At 39.5% G+C, this 16,516-nt stretch overlaps 1 protein-coding gene across 1 annotated transcript in view; it reads right to left on the reverse strand.

The window, feature by feature from the left end:
• The window catches only part of GDPD4 (glycerophosphodiester phosphodiesterase domain containing 4), a 120,295-nt gene that overhangs the window by 77,469 nt on the left and 26,310 nt on the right, over positions 1-16,516 (reverse strand). Inside the window, exon 3 of the mRNA XM_069070774.1 lies at positions 3,521-3,726. Within this exon, the coding sequence (XP_068926875.1) occupies positions 3,521-3,726 (206 nt within the window). The remainder of the gene's footprint in view (positions 1-3,520; positions 3,727-16,516) is intronic.

Here is a 16,516-nt window from a genome sequence, read left to right on the forward strand (position 1 = left end):
TGACCACCAGAGGGGCCAATGGCACAAAAATAGGGAAGAAACCCTGCTTTAGGCTCAATGTCCCTCCTAAAAGTGACACTCAATATCCCCACAAATGGTCCAGCCAGGACCCAGGGGGACCTGGGTTCATTAGAACAGGCTCTGCCATTGACTCTTATTGAGGGAAGGGGATCCAACTTCCAATAGCCTCAGCTTCCCAAGTTGTAAAATGGGGAATATGAACACCAACCCTGTCTACCTCACAGAAGTGTTGTAAAGACAAAAATTAGATGATGAAAAGAAATTTGGGAGGAAAAATATTTTTGATTGCAATGAAAATGATAATCACATAAACTGTGGGATCTACTTTACAGAGGTGTTAGGCTTACCAGCTGTGTGCCCTCAGTTCAGCCGTGTCACTGCTGTGGGCCTTAATTTTCTCATCTACAAAATGGGCTAGTTATCCTGCCGCGAGGGTCCAATAAGATGATGCTGTATGGGATGTGTCTTGATAACTATAAAGCACAATAGTGATGTGAACCAGCCCCACAAATGGTCAGGACCACTCATTTTTCACAGAATACTGGTGTTGATAAGGTTCTCAGATATCATCTAGTTCAACTTTTACCAAGAAAATTTCTGGAATCTGAAGACTGGGGATCTGAAATGTTGGTCAAACAGGTTCTCATGAAGTTGCCAGCAGCACGCCTTCTCCTCAAGAGTTGTGTCTTTCAGGGCTGCTACTGCTCGTCCTTTCTCTAGGCGTCCTTAGAATATTCCTTGTGCAGAAGGAAGATTAAGCAACCTCCCTTGGTTGGGAACAATCACAAGATGGATGTTAAAGAGAAATTAGAAGTTCTGTTTCTAGGGTAATCAGAACTGAGGAAATGTTGAAAAAGGGAACATTTTGGAAAGAAATGTAGGAAGGAATATAAAGCATGTTGCTTATAGGAAAACATCCCTTTCCACTGCATCCCCCATGCTTAGTTAGAGATATTTTCAAGCAGCAATAAGGATGAGAGATTATATCCTATAGGTACCAGTTGGGTGAACTAGAAATATTTATTTAGCCTGAAATATCCAAGAATTACCTTTTCCCGAGGATTTTAAAGTATGTTCCCCTATAATTGGGAGAGGCACTTTTGGTCAAGTCGAGCAATACTCATTATGAAGCTATTATGTAACAGGAACTGGGCTGTGTTGGGGATAAAAAGGAAGATAACAAACAGCCCCTTCCTTATTTGGGCAGCATCCATTTTAGGATCGCCATTACAAAGTTCTCTCTTATGTTATGAAAGCTACACCCTATAATTCATTCTCTCTCTGTCTCTTTCTCCCCTTCTCCCCGCTCAGGGCCAAGCACAGCATAGGGTAAGGATTCATAATGTAAGGTCCTTGGATGGGAAAAAATACATCTTTATTTTCACTAATTTCTAACTAAAATTTACTGTTTCCTTCCATCATAAACAGAGGCAACAAACATTCTAAGAAGGTCCATAACACACAAAAAGTTTAGGACTGGTCCCTGGTAGAAGGTATAGGTCACTAGACTTGAAGTCAGACCTAACTGTGTCCAAATCCTACTTCAGACACCTGCTAGTTGTGTGTGATCCTGGGCAAAAATTCTCTCAGATCCTCAGCCTCTTCATCTGTAAAATAAAGGTGGTGGCCTCTTATGGCCCTTCTAGGTCTCAACATATGAGAATATGATTCTAGGTCTAATCTCTTTGCCATAACACAGATACTTAAGAGAAAACCAGTTATATACTCTACTCCCAAGTCTTCTATTGCCCAACTAATCATTCATAATTCATCCAACTACTACCCAAATAGCACAGGCCCTGATCACCTGTTCTGCTTGTTAACATCCGTCTTAAAATGTAGCACCAAGCTGAACACTGCAACATGTATAATCTGACCACAGCAGCAAACAGGGGACATTCTCCCTTGTTCTGGCCATTAGATTTCTTTGTCCTCCTTTCTGTGAGCCTTAGTTTTTCTCATCTATGGAATAGGTTACACTGTTGTGAGACTCCAATGAGATGATGTCCTGTGTGATATATGTTTTGTTAACTATAAAACACAATATAAATATGAACTAGTCCCATAAATGGTCTGTACCACTCATTTTCATAGAATATTAGAACTGAAAAGGACCTCAGATATCATCCAATCTAACTTGTACAAGAAAACTCTCTGGATCTGAAGAATGGGGACCTTAGTCAGCATGTCTAAAATCTCTCTGTTTATCAGCCTTTGATGACGGGGGGCTTATGTTGCTCTCCAAACATTGCACGTCTGGGCATCCATTCTCCCCAGCCAGAGAGCAAAAGTTACTTAGATTGCTGAGATTCCCCAGCTGTAGAATTAGGGACTTTGATTAGCCTTTTCCAACTGTGATATTCCATGTGTATATAGAGTCCATCCCTTCAACATCCTCTCTTCCTTCTAACAGGCTGTAAGGCAATACTGGCTGACCCTCGCCTCTTTTGGGAAGCTCCAGTTCTCAAGGCTTGGGGCAGGGGGAAAAGGAACTCTGTTATGTTCATGGCTTTTCACTTTGTGACTGTAGTGAAATGATGAGGAAGAGCTAATGCAAAGGAGCAGAAGGGGAATGGGGAAGAGAAAGAGGCAGCTAGATGGTGCAATGGACGGAGGGCTGGGCCTGGAGTCAGGAAGACTCAGATTCAAATCTAAACTCAGTCACTTTCTAGATATGGGATGCTAGACAAGTCACTCAACCTGTTTGCCTCAGTTTCCTCATCTGTAAAATGAGGATAATTTGAGGTTGTTGTGAAAATCAAATGAGATCAACAGGCAAAAAGCACTTAACACAGTACCCGATATGTAGTAGGGAATTCATAGATATTTCTTTCCAAGAAGAAAGAGGGGATAGAAAGAAGGAGGAAAGAAGACCAAACATTAAGAGAGCAAGAAGAAATGTCCTTCAGGAAGGACACTAATAAGCTCAAGAACCATCATGCTGAAAATCCCCTAATTCATCTCCATGACAATTAGTTGGAGGAATGTTGTCTGTTCCGGAGAAGAAAAGGAGTAACGGACCTGATGGAGGTATTCAAGGATCTGAAAGCTGTCATATAGAGTAACTTAACTTATTCTGGCTGGCCTTACAAAGTGCAAGCTTGCAAACTAGGGTTTGATCTAAGGGAAAATTTCCTAATATTAGGCTTAACCAGAAAGGAGGAAGAGATGCCTTGTGATGTTGCAGACCTCCTTAGAGGTCTTCTGACTCAGTCGGATGTCTGCTTGTCAGGGACATAGTGGTGGAGTCTTTCTTTGGGTAAGGGATAGGATTAGATGTTGGCTGAGGTCCCTTCCAACCATGAAGTCCTATGACTCCACAGTGAGACCAGCGTTCTCTGTCTATCCTTGCCCAGGAATGGCAAACGGGGACTTCAGTCTCCAAATACCCATTTTTATTCTTTTGATCCCCTCCACCCCCAAGCTGCCCTCAAGAAAAATAGGGGATGGGAGGCCCTTGTACCTGAGAGGAGGTGCTTCCCCCCGCACCAGCCCTTACCCTTAGACAGCAAAGGCTGTTAGTCTCCAGCTCCAACCACTGGTAGCGTCTCCAGCGGCAGCTGTATAGGCCCTGCAAGAGAGCGATGAAGCAACGTCGAACATATTGCTGGGTTATCCTCCTCCTCACTTTCTTTATTTTGCTCACGTTCAGCACATTAGGATCCAAAAAATTGCCCTGTAATGGCAGCGAAAGCATCTGTGTCTCTGGAAAGACCAAGGTGAGAGGGTCAAGGTCTGGGATTCCGGCCAAGTCAGTCTTTATCCTGGTTCCAACTCCCATAAGCCAACAGGAACTCACCCTCCCACAAGGTATATGGCCCTGGACTAGGAGCCCAAGAATGGGATTCTACTCCAATACAAAGATGCTGTGTGGCCCTGGTGAAATCTGCTTTTTGCCTGTTGATCTCATTGCCTCCTTCCTCCTTGCTACCGGGGAGGCCGAGGCGACTACATCACTTGAGTTCTAGAGTTAGCCATATGATGTGGTACTTCAACAATAGGCAGTCACCCTGCTGCCTAAGGAAAAGCAAAGGCCCATCACCAGTGAGATTGGGCCTGTGAATGGCTGTTGTATTTCAAGGCCTAGAAGAGAGGGGCAGACCCAGTCTCATAAATTTTTTTTTCTTTTAACTGAAATGATGATACTCTATATGCTTTACATAGTTGTTAAGATTCAATGAGATAATAGCTGGGAAAATACTGTGAAAAGTTAGAATTAGCAGGCAACAGCAAAGACAAGGACTAGATTTGTGGTTTAATTAGTTATCAGGAAATCCCTGGTGAGGAAATATCCTCTACAAATGGGAGTCGGCATTTTCTGCACCCTTTCTAGCTACAAAGGGTTGATGGTACACCAAAACATAAGGGGCTGGTGCAACCAAGGTTACACAGCCAATGCAGGCTTTCTTGACTCCCAGGCCAGCTCTCTACCAACTACCACAGTGCTATCAAAAGGAGTGGTGATAATAATCTAGGACCCTTTCTACCATATGACACTGTCCCTCTACCTTTTAAGATATGCCACTTTTAAAAAATGGACCATCTGGGGTATCTCCCTCTCCCCTAAAACATCAGTCATTAGCTTCCCTTTACTTTATGTTTTGCCACCTTGGAAAATAACCATCCAAATAAGCACAGCTCAATTATAAACTCAGGGTGGTGTCACCTGTAGTTATCTGGATGTGTGAGTGAGGATTCTGAGCATCTCTCTTTCTTATACACACATCTACAAAGACCTTTAAAGTTAGGCAGTTACCTTTTTTTATTCTTCTAGGGATGGTCCAGTCCTGAACAGAGGGTATTCATTGTGCATAATAAATAAACAACAAACTAGGAAATGTCCATTTATTGATTACATGGACGACAGGTGGGCTAGGTGATCTCTAAATGGGGCTACTTTCTTTCCTGGGGCCCCAGTTACCTGGGAGAACTGTGATCTTGTTTTTCTTGAAAGCAGAACTCATTATTCCTAATCCTGATAGAGTAGCCTGATTTTTTAAAACAAGAAGAAAGGGTAATAATGATGATAATAATGTTATGATAATGACATGATAATGATATATAACATTATGTGATAATACTATAAGAGGATGATAGCATTTATATAGAACTTTGAAATTTATTAATTCTCATTTTACATACAGATGAAGAAACAAGGTTTAGGAAGGTAAAATAACTTGTCCAGACAGTGCCAGAGCCCAAGTCCTTCCAAACTCAAAGCCCAGGACCCTATGCAAACCAAAGGAATCCCTGCCCTAGAAGAAGCAATTTGGTAAAGGAAGGAGTGTGTTGATAACTTTGCAGTTATCATTTTTATTCATCTTAGTTCATAATGATAACTGGAAAGGTGAAGACATATGTATTAGGTCACATGAGTAATAAATAACAGAGTGAAGACTGGAACCAAACTCCTCCAATCATGAATTCAATGATCTTTCCAATGATCCTTTGAAATAGTATGGATTTCTTTTTCTTAAAGGACAACCATAAAAATATTTGTAGTCAATAGGCAATAAACATGCTGCAGAGGCTAAGGAGACAGAGAAATTCTATGCAGTAACAGCTATGCACTTGAAAATGAAATCAACATATTTTAATACCCAGTGACTTCAATGAAAGGGGGTGCTGGGGAAAACAAAGAAAAACAGAGGAAATGGTTCAGAAAGAAGAAATAAGAGAGGTCAAAAGCTGATAAATCAACCAATAAACCTCCAACCTATAAATATCAAAACTTGTTTTAAATTTTTTTTAATTAAAAAATATTTTCTCTTTGAAGAGGGAAAAAAAAGCAAAACAAAACCCTTAGATGAAATACACATGATCAATCAAAACAAAACATTTCATTCTGCGTGTCAAGTTCATTACCTCACACAAACACTTTATTCAAGAAGAGAGTCAGGGGGTGGAGTCAAGATGGAGGAGGAGAAACAGGACTTCCTCCAGACTCCAGCTTCCACCTCCTCCAATTCATGTAAAAAATGACTCTAAACAAACTTTGGAGCTACAGAACCCACAAAACGACACAGAGAAGCTAACCTCCTACTGAAGACAGCCCGGCAGGCCAGCAGGAAGCATCCAGGGCAGAGTTTTGGGAGCTGAGCCCAGCCCCCCACCTTCCCTGGAAGCCCAAGGGTTTAGCCTCAGGGCAGCCACAACCAGCCACCAGCTGGAGGGACTTCAAAGCACCACGAGCTCTGGCGGTTCTAGAATTATCAATCCATAGATGCTAAGGACAAAGTGAGAGGTCAATGCAGTGTGGACTTTGGGACCTGGGAAATCAGGAGGTCAGCTTTTGTCCTGGGGCCAGAAGCAGCTGAAGCGTGGCACCCATGTAGCCACTGCCATGTGGCTGTTTCAGAGCTCCTGGCCTGGAGATTCTAGGGGGCCCAAGCAACCAGTCTGAGGGGTAATCACTCTTGCTTTAACCTGCTTGGATCTGGATCACTCTCTGGGGTAGAGGTCCTGGGGTGCATGACCAGTGTGCCAGAGCGCCAGAGTGAGTGGAGGTTTCACAGAAGGCACCCAATTAATAGCTCCAGCAACTGAGAAAACTCCAGCAATTAGGACAAAGCTCCCCACTCTTGTAGCAGAGTTCTACTATGCCAAAAAGTCCAAAAGTCAAGTAATTGAGTGGCAATATGAGCAAACGAGGAAAGCAAGGCAAGTACGGTAATCCGACTTTGGGTTCCTTTTTTGGGGACAAAAAGGATCAGGGTATGGAACAGGAGGAAGACAGCAAAGTCAGAACTCCTGCACCAGAAGCTTCCAAGAAAAGAATGAGCTGCTTACATACCATAGAAGAGCTTAAGAAGGATTTTGAAAACCAAATAACAGAAGTGGAGGAAAAATTGGGAAGAGAAATGAGAATGGTGCAAGAAAATTATAAAATGAAAGTCAACAACCTGACTGAAGAAAATAACACCTTAAAAAACAGACTAATTCAAATGGCAAAAGAGGCTCAAAAAGCCAATGAGGAGAAGAATGCCTTAAAAAGCCAAATTTGCCAGATGGAAAAAGAATCTCAAAAGCTCACTGAAGAGAATCATTCCTTCAGAATTAGATTAGAGCAAATGGAAGCTAGTGACTTTATGAAAAATGAAGATACTATTAAACAGATCCAAACAAATGAAAAAAACAGAAGGCAATGAAATACCTCACTTAAAAAAACGCTGACCTAAAAAATAGATCCAGGAGAGATAATTTAAAAATTATTGGACTACTTGAAAGCCACGATCAAAAAAAGAACCTAGAAATCATCCTCCAAGAATTTCTCAAGGAAAATTACCCTGATGTTTTAGAACTAGAGGGCAAAATAGAGGTTGAAAGAATCCACCAATCACCTCCTGAAAAAGATCCCCAAAAGAAAACTCCTAGGAATATTATAGCCAGGTTACAGAGTTCCCAGATCAAGGAGAAAATATTACAAGCAGCCAGGAAGAAACAATTTGAATACTGTGGAGACACAATCAGGATAACACAGGATCTGGCAGCTTCTACACTGAGGAATCAAAGGGCTTGGAATATAATATTCCAGAGGTCAAAGGAGCTGGGATTAAAACCAAGGATCACCTACCCAGCAAAACTGAGTATCATGTTTCAGGGGAAAATATGGTCATTCAATGGAAGAGGACTTCCAAGCTTTCTTGATGAAAAAACCAGAGTTGAATAGAAAATTTGACATTCAGATACAAGGTAAACAGGGAAAAGAAATCATAAGGAACTTATCAAAGTTGAACTACTTACATTCCTACATGAAAAAACTATAATTATAACTTTTGAAACTTTTATCAATATGAGAATAGTTGAAGGAAATAGAAATGTGTGTATGTATATATACATACATACATGTATACATACATGTATGTCTATATAGAAGGGTATATAGGCATATGAATACATATGTGAGTATGTGTATATATGTGTACAGGTAGACATAGGCAGAAGGTACAGGACCAGTTGAATAGGAAGGGATGATACTTAAAAGGTGAAATTAAGAGGTGAGAGAGGAATATAATTAGAGAAGATGGGGAAAGATAGAATGGAGTAAATTATCTCATATAGAAGAGGCAAGGGAAAACTGTTACAATGGATGGGAAGAACAGGAAGGCAAAAGGGAATGAGTCAACCTTATTCTCAATGAATTTGGCTTAGGAAGGGAATGACATACACACTAAATATAATATATGTTATAATAATATATATTATATATAATATATTATAATAATATAAATATAATATAAATAAATCTCACCCTACAGGAGAGTAGGGGGAAGGGGATGAGAGTGGGGATGATGGAAAGGAGGGCAGGCTGGGGTGGGGGAGGGAAGTTGGAAGCATTCACTTTTGAAAAGGGACCAGGATCAAAGTAGAGAATAGAACAAGTGGGGGTGGGATAGGATGAAGGGAAATACAGTCAATCTTTCACAATATATCCACTATGGAAATGTTTTGCACAGCTACACATGTACAACTTACATTGAATTGCTTATCTTCCCAGTAAGGGTGGGTGACAAGGGAGGTAAGGAAAGAGTCTGGAATTCAAAGGTTTAAAATCAAATGTTTAAAATTTATTATTATTATTTTACATGTAACTGGAAAATAAGATATACAGGCACTGTGGCATAGAGATCCACTGTGCCCTACTGGAAAGTCAGAGGAGGGGATGGGGGAAGATATGGAAGAGAACAGATTGGGGGAGGGGATATTCACTGGGATCACTGTTTTGGGGTGGTAGGTAGGGGAAAGACGGGGAGAAAATTTGTAACTCAAAATATTGTGGAAATGAATGATGTAAACTAAAAAAATAAAAAAAAGAAGAGGGTCAGTCATAGGAGCTGAAAAAGGAAAGCCAAATAACGTCACAATGACGAAATGGATTATGGCCTAGAAAAACAACAAATGATAGGTTACCAATATGGAAAATCTTTCTGAATCAGATATACAGTATAACCATTAAATTGTTGGGACAAAAATAAAAACAAAATTGCAAAGAGATGGCACACATTTGAGGAAACTCCAAATGAACTTACTTAAACAAGTTGATGAGAACAAAAAAAAAAAAAAGGAGGTGGAGTGGATGAGAAAATAGATATCCACACCATCACCATTAATTAAGGAAGGAGAACATATTTTAATTAATTTTCACCAAGTCACCTTAAGATTTTAGAAGTCATCTAAACTAGAAAACCTTAATCTCTTTACTAAATAGTTACATCTGCCAAAGGCATAAGGCATTTTGAATATACTGTCTATACAATCTTACAGGAGATTTTTACAGATGGAGGAAGATTATGAACATTATGGTCTCATAAAACCACAAGGAGTGGTGGAAAGAAAGACACGTTTTTAAAAAGCTTGACTTGAAACCTAATTAAGCCAAATCATCACAAGAACATTTAAGACAAAACTGGTAGAACGCTAACAAATAAAATGTTAAAAGATCTGTCACCATTTGTTTTATGAAAAAAAGTTTTTAATAGTATATTTTTCCAATTATATAAAGACAATTTTTAGCATTCATTTTTACAAAATTTTGAGTTTCAAGTTTTCCTTCCTTCCCTCCCCTCTTCCCAAAATGGTCATAGTTTCTTTAACAAACTCTTCTCATCACTAATAACAATTGGAGCCACATTTGGAGAATAATATCATAGAGTATTATTAGTGTATAATAACATATCAGAGTATAATATCCCTGACATGCTTCATGAATATAGAAGGTATTTAAAAAAAAAAGATGGAAAGACTATCTAAAACAGGCAAGTATATACATAGAAGTAATCCATGCTAGAGGCAACACAATTTTAATAGCATTAAGGGATCAAATTGACCTTATATATATTTTGTTTGTATTGTTGTTTAAATGTTTTTCCCCCACCCCTCCACACGCACACTGGACTGTGCGTCCCTTGAGAGCAGGAATCGTCTTTTGCTTTTCTTTGTATACCCAGTTCTTAGCACAATATCTGGCACAGAGTAGGTGCTTACTAAATTCTTACTAACCAACTGAAACAGAGAATACCCGGCTCTGAGAAAAAAATAATACACCAGTTCCTGAAAAAAGGTGATTATAAGCCTATCAACAATTATCGATCCTTATGCCTACTTTCCAATCTCTAGAGAATTTTTATGAACGTTAGATAGGTAGATAAATAGATATGGATGGACAGATAGGCAAGCAGGAGGATAGATGGATAGATAGATAGATAGATAGATAGATAGATAGATAGATAGATAGATAGATAGATAGATAGATACATGATAGATAGATAGACAGACAGATAGACAAGGGAATCTTTGATGAAAATGGGAGAAGCAAACAGACAAGCTTCCCCATAAAATATTACACAGCAGATCACATCTCTACAGTCACACTGACTGAAAAGTAAAGTGAATAAAGGATGCCTCTGTTTAGAATATAAATTCCTTCATGGCAGGGATTGTTTAATATTCTTGTCTTTGCATTCCTAGGTGCTAATACAGTGCCTTACAAGTAAAAGGTAATATTTGATGAATTAATGCAATTTGTTAGATTTTAATGCCACCTTAAAAGATGTTCTCCAAGAGGGTGTTTCCCCTGGATATGTTAAAAACACAAGATTTCAGGGTGGTTAGGTGGCACAGTGAATAGAGCACTGGCCCTGGAGTCAAGAGGACCTGAGTTCAAATCCAGCCTCAGCCACTTAACACAAAACTAGCTGTGTGACCTTGGGCAAGTCACTTAATCCCAATTGCTCTACCTTCCCCCCTCCAAAAAACACCCCACAAGATTTCTTTTTAAAAAATTATTTAATATTGTTTTTCTCCAATTACACATAAAAAATTTTAACATTTGTTTTTTAAAATTTTGAGTTCCAAATTATCTCCCTACCCTTCTACCCTCACCCCTCATTGAAAAGGCAAGCAACTTATGTTATACATGTACAGTCATGCAAAACATATTTCCATGAAAAAATTACAGAAACACCCCCCAAAAAATAACAAGAAAAATAAAAGTAAAAAAGGGTATGCTTTGATTTGCATTTAGACTCCATCAGTTCTTTCTCTAGAGATGTATAGTATTTTTCATCATAGGTCCTTCAAAATTGTCTTGGATCACAGTATTGGTGAGAATAGCTGTCAATTCACAGTTGTTTATCATATAATATTGTTGCTACTGTGTACAATGTTACTCTGATTCTGTTCATTTCACTTTGCATCAGTTCATGTAAGACTTTACAAGTTCTTCTGAGAGCATACTGCTTATTATTTCTTATAGTACAAATAGTATTTCATCACAATCTTATGCCACAATTATTCAGTCATTCCCCAAATGATGTGTATCTCCTTGCTTTCCAATTCTTTGCCACCACAAAAAGAGTTTCTATAAATATTTTTGTGTGTATGTATATTCTTTTCATTTTTGTTTTTTATCTCTTCAGAATATAGACCTAGTAGTAATATTGCTTGGTCAAAAGTTTTATAGTCCTTTGGACACATTTCCAAATTGCTCTCCTGAGTGGTTGAATCTGTTTACAACTCCACTGACAACACATTAGTGTCTTTCACCCTGTCCATCTTCAAAAGTGTTTTTGCTTCTGACTGTGCCTCCTCTTTCTTCCCTCCCTTCTATCAGCACTACCACATTTCTCTTATCCCATTCCCCTCCCACTTTTCTGTAGGGTATTACAGACTTCTATATGCAAGTGAGTGTATATTAGTCCCTCTTTGAGACACTTCTGATGAGACTAAGGTTCAAGTGCTCCCCACTATCAATCCCATCTTCCCCTCCACTGTAGAAGATCTTTTATGTGAGATACTTTACCCCATTCTATCTCCCCCTTTCCTTCTCTCAGTGCATTTCTTTCTCACCTATTACTTTTATTTATTTAAATATCATTCTATCATATTCAAAACACACCTATTACCTCTGTCTATGTATACTCCTAACTGCCCTGATAATGAGAAAGGTCTTAGGAGTTACAAGTATCTTTCCATTTAGAAATGTAAACAATTTAATCTTATTAAATCTCTAATGATTTTTCTTTCTTGTTTACCTTTTTATGCTTTTCTTGAATCTTGCATCTGAATGTCAGATTTTCTATTTAGCTCTCATTTTTCCATCAGGAATCCTTGAAAATCTTCTATTTCATTACCCAAAAGGATTATACTCAGTTTTGTTGGGTAGATTATTCTTGTTTGTAATCCTAGTCGCTTTGCCCTCCAGAATATCATATTCTAAGTCATCCAATTCTTTAACACAGAAGTTGCTAAATCTTGTGTTATCCTGACAGTGGCTTCACACAATATTTGAATTGTTTCTTTCTGGCTGCTTGCAATGTTTTCTCCTTAACTTGGGAGCTCTAGAACTTTACTGAAATATTCCTAGGAGGTTTCATTTGGGGATCTCTTTCAGGAGGTGATCAGTGTATTCCTTCCATTTCTATTTTACCCTAAGGATCTAGAATATCAGGACAGTTTTCCTGGATACATTCTTTAAAGGTGATGTCCAGACTTTTTTTTTTCATCGTGATTTTCAGGCAGTCCAATAATTCTTAAATTATCTCTCCACAATCTATTTTCAAGGTCAGTTGTTTTTCCAATGAGATAGTTCACATTTTCTTCTAGTTTTCCACTCTTTTGATTTTGTTATGTTGTTCTTTGATATATCATGGAATCATTAGCTTCCAATTGTCCAATTCTAATTTCAAAGGTATTTTGTTCAGTGAGATTTTGTACCTCCTTTTCCATTTGGCCAATTCTTCTTTTTAAGGAGTTTTTCTCTAAAGTGGATTTTTGTACCTATTTTACCATTTGGCCTATTCTGCTTTTTAAGGTGTTGTTTTCTTATTTTTTGTGTCTCTTTTACTAAACTTCACTATTTTCTTGCATTACTCTCATTTCTTTCCCAATTTTTCTTCTTCCTCTCTAAATTTCTTCTTAAAATCTTTTAAAAACTCTTCTAGGAATTCTTTTGGAGCCTGAGACCAATTCACATTCTTTTCTTTGAGGTTATAGATGTAGTAGTTTTTACTTTGCTGTCTTTTTCTGAGTTTGTGTTTTGATCTTCCCTATCACCATGGCTACTTTCTATGATAAAGTTCTTTTTCTGTTTGCTCATTTTCCTAGCCTATTTCTTGACTTTTAACTTGATGTTAAAGTCGAGCTCTGTTGCCAGGGTAGAGAAGGCACTGTCTAAATTTTCAGGCCTTTCTTGCTGCTGTTCCCAGAACTAGTTCCAGGAGTCTGTAAGTTTTCAGTTCTTTCAGGGTGGTATGATATAAGAAAGGTGTGGTCAACTGTTCTCCTGGTCTTTGCTCTGCTCTATGAACAATCACAAGCATTTTTTCATCCTTGGAACTATAACCAGAGCCCATGCTTCCCTGTGGCTGTAAGGGCTAGTATGCCTGGGACTGTGACCATGATCCACATATAGACCATGCAACTAAGTTATGTACCCAGTGCTAGCAAAAGAACACCTCTAATCTCCTTCTGGCTAGTTGTAGAACTCCCTTGCCATCTATGGACGAAGAAATCTGGAAGCCATCACTACTGGTTCAGTTATCCCCAAGTCCTTCTGCTGGTTTGCTGGGGTATGGCCTCTATTCCATTCTCACCCCAGTGTGACAAATTTTTCCTGCTGACCTAAGTTGTCTTGGACTAGAAAACTGTTTTACCTCCCCCCCTTTTGTGGTTTTTGCCACTCCTGAATTCATTTTGAGGTGTTATTTAAAGATGGTGGTTTGTTTTGTCTCAAATGAAATTTGAGATGAAAATTTTTCTCTATTTTCTTGCCTATCTATAGGAATATCTGTAACTGTTGATGGAGGCTAAATTAAATTCAATAATAAAATACTTTCCCTCTACATAAAATTTTTTAACAAATGAATTGTCTTTGCACCCAATAAATTCATACTCAAATAGGGGAGGAGATAGGGAATAAAAACAGGAACACTAAGGTTTGACAAACTGCCACAAGAATAGTCACAATCACATCTCTCAAATGAATTACTTGAGCAGCAATTCTTGGTCAAGAACCTCAGCTACACGTTATTCCCTATCTTAATCATCACTTTAAGAGCATGACACTACCTCCAATTTGCTTTCCAGATTGTAGCAATCACCCCAACTGGTCCTTTCTCCAGGAGCTTGATGTGAGAACCTGGAAGTAGCAGAAATACTTACTAGCTATTGGACATTCACAACCTTTCCAAACCTCAGTCTCCACATCTGTAAAATGGGGGCGATACTTGCACTGTGGACCTTGAAGCGCTCTTGTGAACAGAGAGCTCATTTCTGTGAGTTCAACTCTGTCCTCAGACATTTACTACCTATGCGATCCTGGACAAATCCCTTAACTGTTTGCCTCAGTTTCCTCATCTGTGAGAAGAGTTGGAGAAGGAAATGGCAAACCGCTCCAGTATCTTTGCCAAGAAAACCTCAAATGGGGCCATGAAGAGTCAGACAAAACTTAAAACGACTGAAAAAAAACACAACACTAAAGAAAGGCAAAAAATTCCAACTATTACACAAATGATTTGGGGAAAAGAAAGCAGGATTGGCCTAGATTTCCTCTCTCTACTTAAGGCTAAAGGGTGAATATTCCTTTCTTCATGGCGAGAGTCCCCTCTGGGATTCTCCAAAATCTGTACCCCTTTAAGTTCTGTGAACTGGGCAATTCCTACAAAGGCTCCCTCTGCCTGAAAATATGTCCCTTCCCTCCCCAAGCTATCATTTGAATTTATGCCACTGGAATAATTGGGTCTTCAGCCAACACGTACATTTTAACTTGACTAATTCAAGGTCTCTTAACCATTCTTGTGTTATAGATCTCTTTGGCAGTCTGATGAAGTCTATATAGACTCTTTACAATAAGATTTTTTAATATACACAATAAGATACATAGGATCACAAATAAAACAGATTCTATTGAAATACATTTTTTTAAAAAAAGTTTTTAAATTCACAGATCTAGGTTGAAAACTGCTGGGCCCTATATGGTTTTACATTCCAAAAATTATAAAGCTTGGGAGCTGGAAGAAGCCTTAAAATTGCCCACCACCAATCCTTCATTTAATAGAGATAAATGAGGTCCAAAAAGGAGAAGTCAAATTGGACAAATTCAATAATCAAATAAGATGGCAAAGCTTAAACTCCAACCCAGGTCACATAACTCCCAAGACAAGCGTCTTTCAGGAGAGAAAGTAAAGAGGAAGTTGAAGAGGGAAAGGAAAAAGATGAAGAGAGGAAGAAGAAAGAGCATGGCATGTGTTTTTCTTGCTCAGGAAGGAGGCCTGGGCTGATCTGTTCTACTTAGAAATCAGGAAAACCTGATCAAATCACACTTTTGACACCCTAAGCTTCCTGAGCAGGAGTGAGCCATTCAAGCTCAATGAAGATAATAATGCTTGTATCACGTACTTCCCAGGGTTGTTGTGAGGCTCCAGAGACATAACACATAAAATCCTTTGCAAACTTCAAAGCACTCTATTGATGAGTTATCTATCATTTAAGAAGGAGGTGATAAAAGGACAAGGGGGGAGGAAGAGATGGGATAAGAGGGGAAAGAGGAAGAAAAGATGAAGAGTGGAGAAGAAGACGAGGGACATGAAGAGGCAGAAAAGGAGGGAAAGAAAGAAGTGGTTAATTGCTCCTGTGGGTGTTTCTCCTACAGCTCAGGAAGAGGAGCTGAGCTGAGGTTTACTCTCGCCATCAGCACAATAGTATTGGCAAGAGCATGACACAGGGGAATCAAACAGGAGAAAAGTGATTTCCAGCCCCACCCCCATCTTCGTCCCAACCTGATTTCCTGACAGTGGCACTCCTGGGGCTCCAGATTCTAAACAGGCCTCTCTTTCTGGATCAATGCCCAGTGTCTCAGCCCTCTGCTAACCCACCCTAAGTCATTGATATCTACAGCCTGGTCCTGCTCTGGTTCACTCTTCAGAGAACCTGATCTATATCCGATTGTTAATGACTGAGAATGTCTTTTACCCCTCCCAAGTAACACAGTGTGATTGAGGATGGGAATGAGAAGGCTTGGGCCTTTCTCAGAACTCTTGCCCTAACCTTCATCTTGATGGTAGAAGCCTGACAGGCTGATGACTTCCCCTGAAGTTGGGTGCCAATGTCCTGGTAGCATTTAACCTGTAAACATATTCTTCATAAAGGGATTTGGGAGGAATGGGGGAGGGTGGGAAGAGGGCACACTTCCCAAGGGAAACACACATACATGAGATGGAAACCAAGGGCTACCCTTGCCCATTTCTCAGACCAGAGACAGTTCCCATCCCCCACCACGTCCGATTTTATCCTCTCCCAGTCCCACGTCCTCCCCTGGCCAACTGCTCACCTGATCAGACTTTCCTTCCAAGTGCCCACATCTAGAGTAGCTGTTGCTAAGCAACACCAACCTTTTCTCCTACCAGTGGTCCTTGATTCTACTCCCCCTTTCCCTAGCTTTTGATGACTCTCCAGTTGTGATACTGGATGTGGGAAGGAGCCCCCTTCCTGGGGAGAG

This window comes from Petaurus breviceps, unplaced genomic scaffold (assembly GCF_028583685.1).
Source record: "Petaurus breviceps papuanus isolate PSGF00001 unplaced genomic scaffold, PetGlider_PUasm1.0 90823, whole genome shotgun sequence".
NCBI lineage: Eukaryota > Metazoa > Chordata > Mammalia > Diprotodontia > Petauridae > Petaurus > Petaurus breviceps.